Source organism: Echinops telfairi, unplaced genomic scaffold, assembly GCF_000313985.2.
Source record: "Echinops telfairi isolate 266 unplaced genomic scaffold, ASM31398v2 ScPeMD7_7474;HRSCAF=8512, whole genome shotgun sequence".
Taxonomy (NCBI): domain Eukaryota; kingdom Metazoa; phylum Chordata; class Mammalia; order Afrosoricida; family Tenrecidae; genus Echinops; species Echinops telfairi.
Genome location: NW_022111378.1, coordinates 6806169 through 6822828, shown reverse-complemented (window position 1 = coordinate 6822828; position 16660 = coordinate 6806169). Strand labels below are relative to the sequence as shown.

The 16660-nt window shown below is 50.6% G+C and overlaps 1 protein-coding gene across 1 annotated transcript in view; it reads right to left on the bottom strand.

The window, feature by feature from the left end:
- FRMD4A (FERM domain containing 4A) overlaps positions 1–16075 on the bottom strand; it is a 318768-nt gene extending 302693 nt beyond the window's left edge. Inside the window, 1 exon segment of the mRNA XM_045285626.1 lies at positions 15917–16075. Within this exon segment, the coding sequence (XP_045141561.1) occupies positions 15917–16075 (159 nt within the window).
- Positions 16076–16660: the final 585 nt, after the last annotated feature.

Sequence of the window (16660 nt, the reverse complement as noted above, 5' to 3'; positions counted from 1 at the left end):
TGATGATGGCAACACATGTACAAATGTGCTTGACACAATGGATGGATGGATGGATTGTGATAAGAGTTGTACAAGCCCCCAATAAAATGATTTAAAATAAAAAGTTGGGGGGGGGGAAGATTCCATTCTTCCACAAACTCTTTGAAGCACCCTCTTTGGTATAATAGTCAAGGCGCCAAGGATGGCAGGGATGTAAAGTTCTGTGGAGCTCTCTGCCTTTCCAACTTCTTTTCCCTGCTCACGGGGCTTGGCTGCGCGGGCCTCCTTCTCTTCCTGGAACAAGACACACTGGTTTCCACCTCAGGACCTTTGCACATGCTTCGTCCAAGCATGGCCTCTCTTCTTCCTCCAGATAGTTTCTTGCAAGTTCTTGTTCAGCATTGGACGATCCATCCGCCATGAGCTCATCCTGTTTATTACTATGATTTTACCTATCTTTGTTTTTTTCTGTCCCGTAGAATGAAAGCTTCCTGTAAATTTGGGAGTCACAGATAAGCTGTCCATACACATACTAGGACTAAAGAAAACACTGAGATCTGAAGGAATCATACACAGCAAAGAGAACACAACAGAGTCTTGATCTTTGGGGTAGTTCACGTAGGTGGAAGGAAAAGCCAGAGAAACCGGAAGTAGAAGCTAAGAAAGGTTGGAGAAGGAGAGGAGAGGCAGACATCAAGGATGGTGGTGTTCTTGTCATGCGGGTTCCAGCCCATAGCAACCCTACGCAAAATGGAAGGGGACACTGCCTGGTCCTGCGCCGTCCTCGCGATGGCTCCTGTGCTGGAGCGTGTTGCTGTCGCTGCTGTGTCGGCCCACCTCCTTGAGGGTCTTCCTCTTCTTCACTGCCCCTCCGCTTTTCCAAGCAGGAAGTCCACCAGAGACTGGTCCTTCTGACGACGTGTCTAAGGATGCTGAGCCTTCCCAAAACAAGACCATCAAAGTTACCAAAACACCGAGCGGAGGAGGAAAGACAGAGGAAGTCCCAATGGGGCAGACGCTGGGCTCTCGGAGGACAACCAGGGCAGTGGGAGAGTGGTTGGGACGACAGGCTTTACAAGATGGCTGGTGAGGATGCCAGGCTGTGGGAATGGTGTATCCCACTGCACGGTCAGCAGGGAAGGGGGGCCTGCAGCAGGATGGGGGGAACATTCTATAAGAGGTGGGAGGATCCAAGTGTGAGTGTAGACAGGGCGGGGGGGCGGGGGGGGGGGCCAGGAACCACAGAGGGAAAGCCGAGTGGAAGGCCCAAGAGTTGGCTTTATGAAGAAAGCTGCTGAAAGAAGTGGGAGGAGAAGGGATCATCAAGAGGACGTGTGAAAGGATCCACTAGCCTGATAGTGTGGGTTACATGTCAGGCTGCTAATCACAAGGTCAGCAGTTTGAAACCACCAGTTGCTCCTTGGGAGAAAGATGAGGCTTTCTACTCCCATAAAGGTGTACAGCCTCTGAATCCCACAGGGGGGCAGCTGTACCCTGTCCTAGAGGGTCGTCACGAGTCAGAATCAACTTGACGGCAGTGGGTTTGGGAAGGGGTTGGATTAGCTTTATCCGACGCAATATGAAAAATGCTAAGGGTGACCAGGTATCATGATCTGTGCTTTCTCAGAGAAGGGTAAATGAGAAGATCTCCTCTTCTACCGTTCCCGAGGTTTGAGTCCATCTCTTTTTCTTTAAAAATCTTAATAAATCATTTTATTGGGGGCTTTACACCACTTATCACAATCCACAGTTCAATTGTATCAAGCACATTTGTCCATATGTTGCCATCATTTCCAAAACATTTTGGGGTTCATTTCTGATGACTAAACAAAACAAAAAGTCATTTTTATGCTAAATCAGAAGTGGCTTGTTTGAGAGCCAATTAAGTCTGGTTTCATTTAACATCTCCAAGAGGAAGCAAAGGTAATTTTATCACAACGCGTAGATCTTTTTTTATTTCTTTCTTCTGAATTTCCAAAATTCTCATTGTGAAAAAAATTTTTTAGAGAGCATAGAAAAATGAAAGAAAGATAAAAATCTACCTGCAACCCTACTTTCCAGAAGTAACTGCTCTACCATAGTGTAGTGGCTCAGGGTACAGATCCCAGAACCATCTGGCACGCCCCAACTCTGGCTCGGCCACTTCTAACAGAGAGACCGTTGCAAGTGATGAAACTTTCAAGCGTCAGCGTCTGCATGGTCAGTAAGATGGAGATGCCAGAACTAGCCACTCCCACCCGGCATTCTCTCAAGGGCTAACTGCCCTAGTCCAGCATCTGGCTGAGAGACAACGTCATAGACTGACACTTTGCCTCTGGGCTCTCCCAAGCTTTTCTCCTGGTGAACCCGGGATTGCTTTGCAGGCACGTGTGCATCCTGTTTGGGCTCTCACATTCCATTCACTTGTGACCCTTTCCCTGTAACATGGACGGTCTTTCCCTTTTATTCCAAAGTGGGCGATTGTACTGTTCACCAGGAAGCAAGAGTCCTACGGAGTGTCATTGCCCTCGCAGGATGAAACATGTGTTCCCTTTTTAAAATATCTGAACTCGGTGTGTCCTGATCACACGGTTCATTCACGTGGTCAAGAGGCACTGCAGGGCAGCAGCCTGTCCTTTCGCCCTCTTTACAAGGGTGCGTCGCAAAAGCCACAGGGGATGGCTCAGTGCTGTGCCCGGGAATCAGGGCAGAACGAGACCGGAATGGGCGCGGGCTGCCTGGCCATTCCCCTTTAGCTCGGGCAGTGCTTCTGTGGAAACACATCAGAGGGGAGTCCTTCTTCGAATCAGACTTTCCTTACATGGTCAGTGGCTCTGGCAGCTAACATCAAGGGATCAGACTGCTTCTGGTCAACATGCCTCCTTAGTCACAATGGGACCACGTAGATGCACATGAGAAGCATCCTGTGTAACAACAGGAGAGAGTCCACACAATGCAAACCAGGCTCCTTGGCAACTGGGAAACCAATGTAAAAGCGAAGTGGACGCAGGTCTCCATGCCTCTGAGACCGTGAGCATGGGCAGAGTCAGGGAAGGAAGGAGTAAGGTAATGGGACCAGTCGCCTTCCGGTCAACTCCAGTCTCACTCTGGTAGCCCCGGTGTTTCAGAAAGAGCAGTGTCCCACTGGGGTTGCAGGGCTAGAACCTTCTGGATGTAGACTGCCAGGCCCCTGCATAGATTTGAAGAGCTAACCTCCAGTTAGGAGCCAAGCACTTGACCGGGTGTACCACCGAGGGCTTTCAAAGAAATGAGAAAGAGAATCAAGTGAGATGTGGGGTCCAGGCACATTACAGTCTCCCTGTCCTCCCTCCCCATGGACTCATTGCCACAATGCCTTAGGCCCACTGCAGACCTGCATCCAAAACTCAGTTCTAAATCCTCCCAGAGTTTCAGGGCAAAATACAGGGTCTTCACACCAACCTTGCTCATTCTAAAACTTGTAGGGATTTGTAAAACTCTGGATCCTAGGTAGGTTTGAGACAACCAACACCCCATCTTTAAAAGCAGTCCAAATTCCCATGTAATAAAGGACACGGATTTCAATCCTTCTAGCCACAGACACAATGTTCTTTCTTTCTCAAATGTCACAGGATCCTAACAAAGCATATATCATATGCAGCCATGTGAGGCCATCATCCAGCCTGTTTTTAATATGTCTGCCATGAAAATGCCGTTTCCAGGGGTGGAGGTGGGGGGCTCCCATCATATTTCTAAACAAGTTCTGGAAGGGAGAATTTGCAAAGGGGGCTTGGAGCTCAGGAGACCAATGACTTGGCCGGGGGTGGGGTGGAGTGGGAGACCCTTTGGACTCCAGGCACCTCCTCCCGCTAGATGAGCTGTTAATATTAACCCACAGGCCTGTCTGTGCAGGCTCTTGAAGCTCAGGGTTGCAGTCCCCCCTTAATTGAAAGCACATTGCATATCCCAGAAGTGGCGCCTGATGGTCCGCTTATTTGCCACTATGGGGCCGATGCCCTGCCGGGTCCGCTTTGTTTGCAATCCACAGGGTATTAAAGGCCCAGCTCACAGAGAAAACCATGTCCATATGTGGTGATGCCCCGCCTTCCAGAAAGGCCCCACCTGGGGACCTCAGGCAGGAGAGGAGGGCATTGGTTGGCCATTCATTCTGGGAAGGGAGAGACCCATTCTACATGGTACTGTATCGAGGGAAAGTAGTTCCACATTGCCTGAGCTTGCCCATGCTGTTCATGCTCGTGACAAAGATCAAGGTGGTTTATCTCATCCAGTCTTTTCCCAATTCCCCTCAAGCTGCTGCCCAGGGGCCTTCCGGGGAGAGCAAGATTTCCAGGAGGGCTTAGGTGGTGAGCCAGGGACTCATAATGAAACCGAAACTGCGGCCATTCATTGAGCACATTGCATGTGATATACAATGTGCTTGGCTTCAAAATGACCCTGCAAGACATTGATTCTTGCCCCACTGAACAGATGATACTGAGCCTCCAGACAGTGCAGTGGCTTGCCCACCTGCATGCGTCAGGTAGCTGGTGGAGCTGTGGTTTCCGCCTCTGTCATCCTGACACCAAAGTCCATGGTCCTCTTAGGATGCTCAGGTGCTCAGCTGAACTCACTCATCCAACCCGACCCGACCCTGACCCTAACCCAACCTGCCATCAGCGAGTTGGATCAGACCCACTGTGACCCTGTAGGACAGAGGACGGTGGCTCCTTATGGTCTCCAAGACTGCTGTCTTGGTGGAAGCGAACCCCCAGGCATTTTCTGCCACTGACCACGCAACCCCCGAGCTAACAAGGTGCCTTCCCAAGTCACGCACTGCCATCGAATCCATGCTGACCCCAGGGCCCCGATGGGACAGGGTAGAACTGCCCCCGTGGTTTCCGAGACTGTAATTCTCTGTGGGCCTAGAAAGCTTCAACTTTCTCCCTCAGAGCTGCTAGTAGGTTAGAACCGCTGTCCTTGAGGTTAGCAGTCCAACCTGCAACCACAATGCCATTCGGTCTCCTTCCGAAATCACTAGCAGAAGAAAAAGAAAACAACCATGGATGCTTTTTCCCCACCCTCCCCAAAGGCATAGAAACTATATTGTGGGCGACATGGCTAGCGGTAGGTTTTAAGACCCAAAGGAACAGATGCGCATCTGAGCAGCACAAAGCATTTGGAGGACAACACAAAGCTGGTGAGCCACCGGAGCCACAGCGCTCCTCCCGCGTGTTGGTGCTCCGGGCTGGGGGTGCAGCTAGCAACATTTCTGAACACTACGATCATCCCACATCTGGATCCAACCCTCCCTCCCTCTAGCTCCCAGCCTGGCCACATCCTCCAGGGCAGAGAGCAGTCTGCTTGGTCCAGTCCAGAGTGTTGGTTAAACAACTGGCTTAGAAGTTGTGGAAAGAGTCAGCAGGCTCTGGACCAGCGTGTAACCCAAACGGTGTATTATTAACAAGATTAGCCCGTATTCTCGTGATAGGCTTTGGCTCCGCATAGATGTGTGTGCAAGGCCAAGGCTGCCTCCAGGCTGGAAGAGTGAACACACGGGCAGACGCAGGTGAGAGGTTCCGCAGCCCTCACGTTGAAGTGCATGAGCCTTGTTTTTCCCTGCTCACTCCTTTCCGGTTTGTACTTTATCACAAGCAGACTTGGAGGAAAAACAAGGAAAAACATTGTCTCCTGTTGAGAAGCTAGCTGGGGATTCTGAATCCCTGGTGTTATTTCTGGATGCAGAACTCACGGGGTTGTGTGGATTATTAGCCTTTTTTCTGCCTCCAGTTACCCAATCCATTCATTTGTATTTGTGTCTTTTCTCTCTTTGGCCTGGAGTCGTGTGTGTGTGTGTGTGTGTGTGTGTGTGTGTATATGAGAGTGCCAGTGAGGTGTATGTGAGAGTGTGTTCTCCCCCCCAGCACACAGTCAGAGCTGGCCCTGGTGACCTTCCACTGCCCATTCTGAATCAGAGCCCCATACGGAGGTGGCAGCTACAATTTGCCAGTCAGGCCAGCATGTCAACAAGCACTTTCCCCTGGCTCAGAAAACGTCTGGGGGACCCTGTGCTGTGGGCATGGCCCAGCGAGCAAACCAACTTCAGGTTACGTGGCCCAGGCCGTTCAACAGTGTGGGCTTCCCAGAAGGAGGAATGCAAAATGCTCCCTTCGAGAAGCAGGGACAGGCCGTGTGGTGGAAGAGAGGCAAGAAGAGAAGGCCTTCCGATTTCTAGACCTGCTTCTCCGCCCACAGGAAGCATCTACCCCCTCAGACTCCACATGGCCTGCGGAGCATCTAGAGGGGCAGCCTGGTCATTGCTTGGCACAGTGTTCTGTCAAGATGCTTCCTGAAACGCGCCCTGGAAACTTAAAAGAGGACGATCAGACTTGACAGTAACCATGACAACCCAACGCTTCATTTGGGAATGGAGTTTTGTGTCACTTTTTAAGAAGTTAGGGGATATTACTTTGCTTCCCAGCTCATCATTTCTCAGATGAATTGAAAGATATAAAAGGAACAGGGATCTTTAACTTTGTATTTAGTTTTCAACAAATAAAGGAACGCTCATTTATTGTACAGGCCTTATTCATCAGATGTGATCTAATTGCTTTATGTATTCAATCCTAAGGACAAATATACGGCTATAGTGTTGTTATTTCTATTTTACAGTAGCCAGCATTTGGGTTCCAAAGGGGTAAGGGAATTGTCCTTGGACTCACCTCCTAGGAGTTGTTTGTACCTCATCACTGACCACCCCGGGGGGGGGGGGGGGGGGGGGGGGGCACATGCCCTTGACCTTGGCTAAGCTGACAGATGCCCTGTGTCAAGCTGGTCACAAGCCTGTTCGCCCTGCTGCCTCTTCCCCCATGGAGGCAGCTCCATGGCACTTCCCAGCCTCCCTGTCCCAGTTCTGGTCAATGGGTGTGAGCAGAGGCAGGCAGGGCTTCTACGTCTGACCCGTAAAAGACATCTCCCACTCATCTCCTCCAAGGCCCCTGGGTTAGCACACACAGGGTGTGCCCGACTACCAATGGAAAGAGTGAAGGATTGAACACACCCAGCACTGTAAAGATATCAGCCAAGAAAACTGTGCACTAGTTCTGCTCTGTAACACACAAAATTGACGTGAATTGGAATCAAAGCAATGTCATATTGTTTTGTTGATTTTTGACTGGGGTGGTGGGGTGTGGCTTTTCTGTTCTTTACCCTCTTCTGCCAGTTAAAGGAAGGGGGCACAGAGACCATCAAGAGAAGGAAGAGGAAATCATAAGATGACCCTGAACTCTGCCAATCAGAGCAGGCTGGACTTTTTGTTTTAATGAATCATTTTATTGGGGGGGCTCTTACAAATCTTCTAACAATTCAACAGTCTTAAGCACACTTGTTCATATGTTGCCATCAACATTTCCAAAACAATTTCTTTGTACTTGAGCCCTTGGTATCAGCTCCTTCCCCCCACCCCTCCCGCCCCCCACTACACAAGGCTGGACTTTATGAAAGTGTGAAATGCCTTCTGTTGGACTTGAACTATCTGCTGTCGGAGCCAATGTCACTTTAGAGGCGTGCCCAGTGTGAGCCATGGTGATGCCCACGTCCTTCCAGGCGTGTGGAAGCGGAGGACGAAACAGCCAGGCTGAAGCAGAACTGCACATTCGCAACCTGGTGTTGGGCGAGGGCACTGACTATGCCACCGATGGCCAGAAGCATATAGCTAAATCTCAGCAGCGAGAACAGAATGGCGAGACTTTGCCTCCTTTATTTCGGACATGTCATCAGAAGGAATCAAATGCTGGAGAAAGACATCAAGAGATGGAATAACACGGGGGCTGCAATAATGGGCTTTTAAAAATAGGAAGAACGAACGAAATTTAATTTCATTGCACTTGTTCATAAGGTCATTGTGAGTCGGAAGCCTCCCAATGGCAACGAATAATTCACAACAATGATAGAAAGGATTCAGTTATCATCCAGCATTTAAAACATTGCTGTTAGTGGACTTTATGCCTGAATCACCCTCTCGTGTCTGAATTACATGTGTTCTCTCAATTTTTGGCCATCACTAGAAAGTCCTCCTGCCACTTACAAAAATGATAAAGGACCCATCCCGTTTTCGTCTTTCAAAGGAAGTTAGCACAATCCTAAAACCATCAGAACGCACGGTCTTCTTGTATCAGGAGCCCATCTGCTCTGGTGGAGAGCGCGTACTCTTAATGAGGAACATTCCTGAGGTGAGTTGGTGAAGGGGCTTCCAAAATAGGCCAACTGGTCTCCAAAAGGCCAGCGGTGGGGCATGACCACACGGAGTAGGGAGCATCCAGTGGGCAAGCCAGAAAGTGACTATCATTATAAATGAGAGAAAACTCCCCGCACTCGTGAAACGAGCAGGGGTTTTGGTTATTGGGTCTCACAAATGCAATATGCGTGCACTCTGATCTTCGGAGTGAATTGGAATTGGTACCTAGATTACCGACGTCTATTTCTCTCCCACCCTCTTTGCCCAGGGAATGCCATCGAGCCTTCTGATCTGCTTAAACACTACCAGCGTAGAAAGTCTTTCCTGAGATCTCAGAACGGGTCAGGCCTCTGGTTATGGCTCCTATGCCATCGGGTACCTCGTCTTCAGAGTACTGACCTCTAGTTTTAAGGATGCACTGAATATTCATAATTATTATATTCCTACTGTTGAGTGAGTGAATAGCTATCAAGTAGCCGCCACTGGAGGGTAAGCTCTTTAAGAGTATGGAGTCAGGCTTATTGTTGTTCCCGCGCTCCTACCAGAACCATAAATATTTACAAAGCATCAGCATATGCTAACACAATATGGGTCACCCTTTAAATATTTGTCAGACGAAGGAACAAGCACATAGATGAATGAATGAGTCTTCACTTAATTAACGGAGAAGAGGAGCAGGCGAGACCCCCTCAATGTAAGTGCTAGAGAAATAATTTAGGGTATCGGCTCAGCTAGCAATCTTGTTCCAGATGACCTCGCTGAAAGGGACTATCGCAAAGTTCCCTAAACTGGTACATTCATGCTTCATGACTAGATGAGAAAATGGGAATTCCAACCCACTCCTGGGAAGACAGCCATTACGATCACCAGCCCTGAACCCCTGGGGAGCACACCTTGCACAGGCGGGGTCAGCGCACATCAGCAGCGACTCCACGGTCATTCTCAACAACCGCTGATGAGCTTTGGCCCATAGCAGATATTTATAGAGCAGGGGCTGAGGTGCTCTAGAGAGGTCTGTGTCATGTTATAATGAAATAAAGGGGATGGTGTAGTCACAGCAGCAACCAGTCACCAATTTCTCCGGACCTCGATGTGGTCACCAGTTGTGGCCAAGTTGACTCTCTTAAGGACCTCTCTGCTCAGCTAACGGCCAAGCACGTTACTCGTGGCTCTAGCCAGGGCTCTAGCCCTCAGTGTGGCCCCTTATGTATGCAAAGAAGATGGCTGAGCTTACCTCCCATGGCTGTCGGGAATCAAACAAGAGAATGCATGTGCAAGTACTCTGTTAATCATACTAAACCATGCCTGGGTAGTTTTCTCAGAGCTAAGGAGTAGGACACTTCTAGGCTTGGAGAAGACGTCCTTTGTCAGGAATGAAACATTTTGAGGAGGTTCAGCAAACAGACACTTCATTTAGTGAAATATTCTTTTTCCTTTTTCAAAGCCATGGCAGAGAAATTAGATTTTCCACAGTTTCCATCAGCCTCATCCCAAGAGACCCCTAAACAAACATGACGTAAGTCAGATATTGACTCCTCTCCTTCTTGCTCAATTGCTGCCCACCCCCAAGTAAATGGATATATAGAAGCCCTTACTGGTCAAAGACAGCAGCCCTGGTGGCACAGTGGGTAAGCACTCGGGTGCTGATGGAAAGGGTGGTGGTTCAAACCCACTGGCTGCTCTGGGGAGAAAGACTGCGTGTATACAGATTACGGCCTTGCAAACTCTATGGGGCGGCTCGTTCCACTCTCTCCTAGGGGGTCTCTATGAGCCTGTTCAAAGACATCGTGGTATCAGCCCAACTGGCCATTGGAAGTCCATTAGCATAGGTTGGGAGGATGTAGTAGCTAACGGCTAATTTCAAATCTCCACTCTTAGTATTATTTTTCTCACTGGGATAAAAGGAAGTGCTTTTAAGGAGGATGGAATCACTATCTAAGATTTTAAAATATTTTATAAAAACAGTAAAAGCTGAAATATGACACCCCCACCCCCACCCCCATCTTGCCCAGGAAGAACAATGGGAACATTCAAGAAGCAGAGCTTAACTTCTGGTCCTAATTGTAAAAAAAGGAATCTGGGTCAATATATGAAACTAGGCTTGCCAAAGACTGGCTGAGTGAAACTCAGGCACCTCCCCCCTCAGACAAACGCTGATAGCTCTGATGAGTGGCAGAAACACAGGTTCAAGCAAACAAACACCCAGAGTTGACAGATGCTAGAAGGAAATTAATGAATTTGTTCACTGTCCTTTCTTGGTGCCAGACCTCGCCCGCCCCCCTTTCCCCATCACACATGTTGTAGATCATTGGAGAAACGGCAGAGCCCCACACCATATGCAGGCATTCAATAAAACAAAGGGCACAGCCCTTTGAAAACATACATCGCCATAACGGAATGATGAAAGGGAACAGCAAAAATAGCAAATTGAGAATCAAAGCCCGACTTTCCACATGTGGAAACATTTCTTGGAACCACAGCATGATTTCTCGGTCTCACATTGGTTGTCTGAGTCTCTGCAGAAGATACAAGATCAATCACTGCTGAGGCCTGGCCCACCAGTAAGGAGAGTTGACCATTGGTATCATCAACATGAATCATGAAAGGAAACAGTTGATCAAGTGGAGCTTCTAGAATGATCTGCATTTTTAGAACTTCCCAGTCCAAGACGCACGATGTCTACTGAGAAGAAAATACACAGCTGTTCTCTGTGACTATAAACCCCACACCAGGCTAATGAAGAAAGCCCTTCCAGGTACTCCTGAGGGTCTTGCTTGCCTGACAGTGCAGGTGGGATGAGGTATGAGTAGGTAGGTACAGAGCTGGTTCTATGGTTCAGGAAGAGCCAGTGGCAGAGCAGGGGGTCAGAGCTCTTACAAAACAAACAAACGGACTGCCATCAATTTGACTCCAATTCCTAGTAACCTGTGAGTCACAGAGTCTCCCTCACTTCCTAAAACCTGGTGGTTACTACAGCCACTGGCACACACTCCCTTCTCGAAGCAGCAGCGAAGGGTGGGCCCATGTAACGTCCACGTGTGTCCACACATGCTCCTTGCAGGACACTAGAACCATGCCTGGAGACAGCACCCGCCAACCCAGGCCCAGTTCTCCCAGGCAGCTCTTGTCCTCACACTGGAAAGCAAGGTGCTCAGGTGCTTCGGCCTGTTTGTGCTTCGTCCACAAACGAAAAGCACGCAGCACGACGCGGACAAGCTTCGCGAATGACGCGGTGTCTTCAAATAGGAAAGAAACATGCCCCCAACCAAGCGCAGTCCCCTTGAAAAAATAATACTCTAAACCAGGCTCACACGCGCCATGCATATATGTTCCCTTTAAGGTGCCAGCAACAATTTATCACAGGGCCATAATTCACAGTTTTCTTCTTCATCTTACGCTGTCTCTAGTCGGACCGTGCAAGCAGGGGTGTGGGCATTGGGAAGTTAGTGGCTACATGCTTAGCTGCCAACTGAAAGGTTGGCATTGGAAACCCCCCTCCACCACTCCACCCCCCGCCCAGCCATTCTGCCGGAACAAAGACCTGCCTACCTGCTCCTGTGACGATTCCAATCAACCAGCCTCACGGCCACCAACTCGGTGCGGACTCATGGTGACTCTGCAGAACAGGGTAGAACGGCCCCTGTGAGTTTTTGAGACTTAACTCCGGATAGGAGTCGAGAACCTTGCCTTTCTCCTGAGAGCAGCGGGCGGTTTTGAACAGCCTCGGTGGGGCGGGGCAATCCTCCTCTGCACAGCAAGGTCCCAGGTCGGGTCGGAATGGCCTTGATTGCCCACAAGCAACAGCCAAGCATGAGCTTGCTTCCCTCCAGGAGGACGAGGGTACTTGAGCTCCGGGGCTCCTCAGCAGGATTGCACATTAGAATCACCTGGAAGGCTTTTACAACAGCTCAAACCCCGGGCCCCTGATCAGTGAGAGCGGAGCCAGGGCCTGGAGGGCTGTAAAAGCTCCCAGCTGGATGTAAAGCTCACCCAGATTGACAGCCATCGGAGAGACTGTAAACCACAATCTCCGAAACACCCCCTCCCCCCATCAATGGCCATGAATCATTCCATCACTAGTAAGCGAAGGTGCTCGCAGTGAACTGCGCGCAGGATAAACACGCTCACATGACATCAGAACACCGGATGTTAAGAAATGTTAACAGGCATTTGGCACGTGCATCTAATTTAGTATTTGCCGCTGCTCGCTTTCGCACAAGTCACTTATTGAATCCCCACAAATCTCCGAAGCGCCAACTTTTCTTTGACATACTTCTTTTATTTAGGAAGCTACTCTCCCTGTCATGCCGCAATGGAGGAGAGGAGAAGATTTCTTGGTCACATTTTCCCTGAGCAAAGTTAGTTGCTTCCTGCCCTTCTCGGCAAGCCCTTATTTGTCGAGCTGTAATGATCTATTTTCTCCAACATTCCGCACTAGGCTATGAGCTCTTGAGGTAGGGCCAATGCTTTCGTTTAAACTGGCCCTGCTCCCCAGTACAAGTGAGGGCTGGAGACAGGTAAAGACTGCACGGGAGCTGGTGAGTCTTGTCTGGAACTCATTCGGAGCACCCTGGGTCAATGCAGCTGTACAGGACGTTGACTCTCCTACCCTCTTCCAGCCTCAAAGCTTGGCCTGCAGGCTGCTCCTGGGTCCCAGCTGTTCCCAGCCAGCAGTCTAGTTCGCATTTGCCATGCTAGCAATGGCCTCTTGGCTGCAGACAAAGATGCGCAGGATGGAGCTAGCCACCCCACAGACGGGGCTGAGCCCCACCATTGAGTGGGCAAGCCTGAAGCAAGGCCCGTGCCACAGGGCCACGTGTTTCACCTGGCTGCACAAGAGGTGTCAGCAGAATTGAATTAAGATCGAGCAAGAATAAAAAAGAAGCCTTCCAGGTGTGGGAGCTAATAATTCACCGCTCTCTTCAATAGTCCTACAATGTTAAGGGAAACCTTGAAAAGTTCCCTTGAGGTGAGAATAGCCCACCCTGCTTCCTTGATTCAGAAGACTGTCCCCCCCCCCGCCCACCACCAGAAGACTGGTATTTAACGTCACTTGATGAGACACAAGGGAAGACCAAGGGGAGGGGAAGAAGGGGGGAGGGAAGAAGCCAGGCTTTTAAAACTCATTCCCAAGGACTGTGAAGACAACGGGGTCTCCACTAAATAATCGCCCCAAGTAGCAAGATGGGGGTGGGGAGTGGGGGGCATTTGACTCAGACACCATGTCACAAAAGCCGCAAACGGATCGATCAACTTGGTCACTGTGTGAATCTCCTGCCTGGAAGGTTGTTTGTAGAATTTTTTCAGATTCACGCTTGCCAATGGAAACACTGAGTCCATTCTTTAGGATTGCTGTCCTATTTGAGAGACTTCTCTCGGTGGTGGGATAGATACTCTATTATTATAGGCACGGGTGGGGCAAGCCATGAGGGCCTACATTGCTCCCTAGACACTGGTGGGTCAAGTCTAGCAGAAGTTCCATGGGGACCTTTTTCAGAGATCCTGCATAAGCAGTCACTGGGGACCGTGTGGGGCACATGTCTTCTCTGACAGCTGCCAGGTGTAGCTGTCAACCTACCAGCAACTAGTAAGAAGCATGCTACAGACAGTGTGGTTTGTAGCAACACTGCAGGAGCCCTGGTGGCATAGTGGATTACACACGGAGCTGCTCAGCCTACGGTCAGCAGTTCGAACCCATCTGCCGTTCCACAGGGGGGAAGATGAGGTTGCCTATCCCTTAAAGAGTTAATAGTCTTAGAAACCCACCGAGGCAGTTCTACCTTGTCTTATAGGGATGCTATGAGTTAAAAAGCAAGGGTGCTCCTGACCTAAGCCATGGTATTTTCTATCGCCTCATATGCATATGAAAGTTGGACATTGAATAAAGAAGACCGAAGAAGAAGGGATGCATTTGAACTGTGGTGCTGCAGGGCAAGATCGGACTGCTAAAAGGACAAGCCAACCTGTGTTGGCAGAAGAATGGCCAGAGTGCTTAAAGGCGAGGATGGCAAAACTTCATCTGAGGTACTTTGGGCAGGTTGTCAGGAGAAACCAGTCTCTGGCGAAGGCCATCATGTTTGGTAAAGTCGAGGGCCAGCAAAGGAGAGGAAGGCCCTTCAAGAGATGGATTGACAGTGGCTGCCTCAGTGGGCTCAGGCACAGGGACCATGGTGAGGCTGGCGCAGGACTGGGCAGGGTTTCCTGCTGTTGTGCATCAGGCCACTATAGGTGGGCACTGACTTCATGGTCCCTAACGACAATGGCAACAGGAGTTGGAGTCAACTCTACGGAGGAGAGTTTGAGTTTTGGAGACAGGCATGCGCCTTTCAGACACGAGCACTCTGGGAAATCCTGCTTTTCAGAAACGGCTAGAACGGTCCTGCCAAGGGGCAGGTGGACCAGCAGGTGCTGGGAGGGCTGTGCCCATCTGTGGAATCCTGGGCAGGAGCGGCTCACAGAAGAGGCTCGTGGGGAAATCTTCCTGGAGGTGGTTCCTTCACTACAAGCCCATCATTCCCAGAGGAGGGAGGGGAGGGGTAGTGGCATGGTCCTGAGTGGTGTGGCCATTCCTCCTCATTATGGGATGGCACATCAGCCCAATTATACCTAAAAATACACAAGTCAGCTCTTCCGGCCGGATGCCCAACAGTGTGCGGAGCCAGCTTGCAGAGAGAGAGAGGGGGCTGGGGAATAAAATCACCTCACCCTGCTTAATGAAACAGACCGAGGTTACTAAAAACCCGGAATGAGGAATCATGGAGGGAAACCTCCATTCAGTGGCTGATCGATCAAAGGACAGACTCCCACGGGCTACTTGCCCTCCACCCTCCTCAGTGTCCCCCCGCCCTGCTGTGGTTCCTCTCTGGCTCGGCTGGGGCTGTCAGACTAAGTACCAGGGCAAACAGGGGCCTGGCTTACAGGCACCAGTTTGGTCCGATGCCTGGGGAAAGCAGCCTCCCCTCTCTCCCCCTTCTCAGTGCTCCGTACCCGAGCCAGGAGGCCCTGGGCAGTGCACATAGTCCACACGCTCGGCTGCTGACCCAAAGATTGACAGTTAAGCACACGCAGGGGGATCTCGGAAGAAAGTCCTGGCAACTGGTCAGCATTTGAAAAAGAAAAAAAAAAAAGCAACTACGAGAACTCTGCAGAGCACACTCTATTCTGACACACACGGGGTCCCCACTGGTGCCTCCTTCTGGCTGAGTCCCCCCCTTGCCCCTAGCCAGTCTCTTGCAGAATTTCTATTTTCCTCTTTCTCACAGACCTGCATGACTCCAGAGGTTCCTATAAGCCATAAAAGGGGGAGGGAGATGCGCAGGGTGTTCAGTACCCCCCCCTCCCATGCCTCATGCCCCTGACGGGTTCGCCACGTCACCCCTCGCCCCCTCACAGCACACACCAGAATTGCGGGAAGAGCACTTCTTGTTTTCAAAGTCATGAACACTGTGGTTCAAATCCCAGGGCTCTGCCATCGACACAAGGGGCAACCTTAAACAGCACCCGCCCGCCTCTGCACTTCCACCATCTGCCCATGGCGTGAGCCAGGCACCCACGCTATGTGGCTGTTTAGAGAGTGGAATTAGGTTGGGCGCCCAAGCACACCCCACACAGTGCAGGGCGTGTGCACAAAGCTATCGGGCTCTCTTGGTCTATTGCAACATTCTCCACAGTGCTCCACGGCCCCCATCACCCCTCCAGCCCCGCTGTCTCACGAGCCAAGAAAACACGAGGGGCTGCAAGTCTCACCTGGTAGACTGCCCTGGAGATGCACCATCGCTTCAGCATCAGCTGCAGGACCCCGAGATGTCCCCCTCGGCACGTCCTCAGGACCCGGCAAGCCAGCTCCCACACCAGACCGTCCCAGCTACATACCAGCTCCTCAAAGCCTGGCAGCGGAGCAGCCATGCCAGCTTCAGGCCCCGCCTCAACCCCTCTTTGGTCCCAGGCCCTAGAAGGCGGGCTGTGCTCCCTTAGCAATGCAAAGTTCAAATGGCACTAAGATTTAATCGGTTAAGGGAAAATGCAGTTAAAATAACTGTTTCCTCTTGCGCCACTCCCCTCTCTCCCTACCTTCCCTCACCAGTGACCACCCCCACCGATCTTTGGGGACTGTTTTTTCTCAAGGATTGGCAAATGGCTCCTAAATCAAACTGCTTCCTTCTGGTCTCTGGGGACTTACCAGGGACAAGGTAAAAATAACCACTAGCAAGTAGATAACCCAATACCCCTCTCGCTACACCAACGCTGGCTGTGTGTGAGTGTGTGTGTGTGTGTGTGTGTGTGTGTGTGTGTGTGTGTGTGTTTTGAACCAGAGTTCAGGGAAGAGTGTAAATCCAGACACATCCCGAGTTCCCAGGGTGCCGGGGCCCCATCCAGGGGTGAGAAAGTTAAGGCGTAAGAGCCGCAGGCCCCCCCTGCCAACATTCCCAAGACATTCCATCCACAATCTTAACTCTTGAGCCTGGCAAAGCCGAATGCTCAGCTTCACAT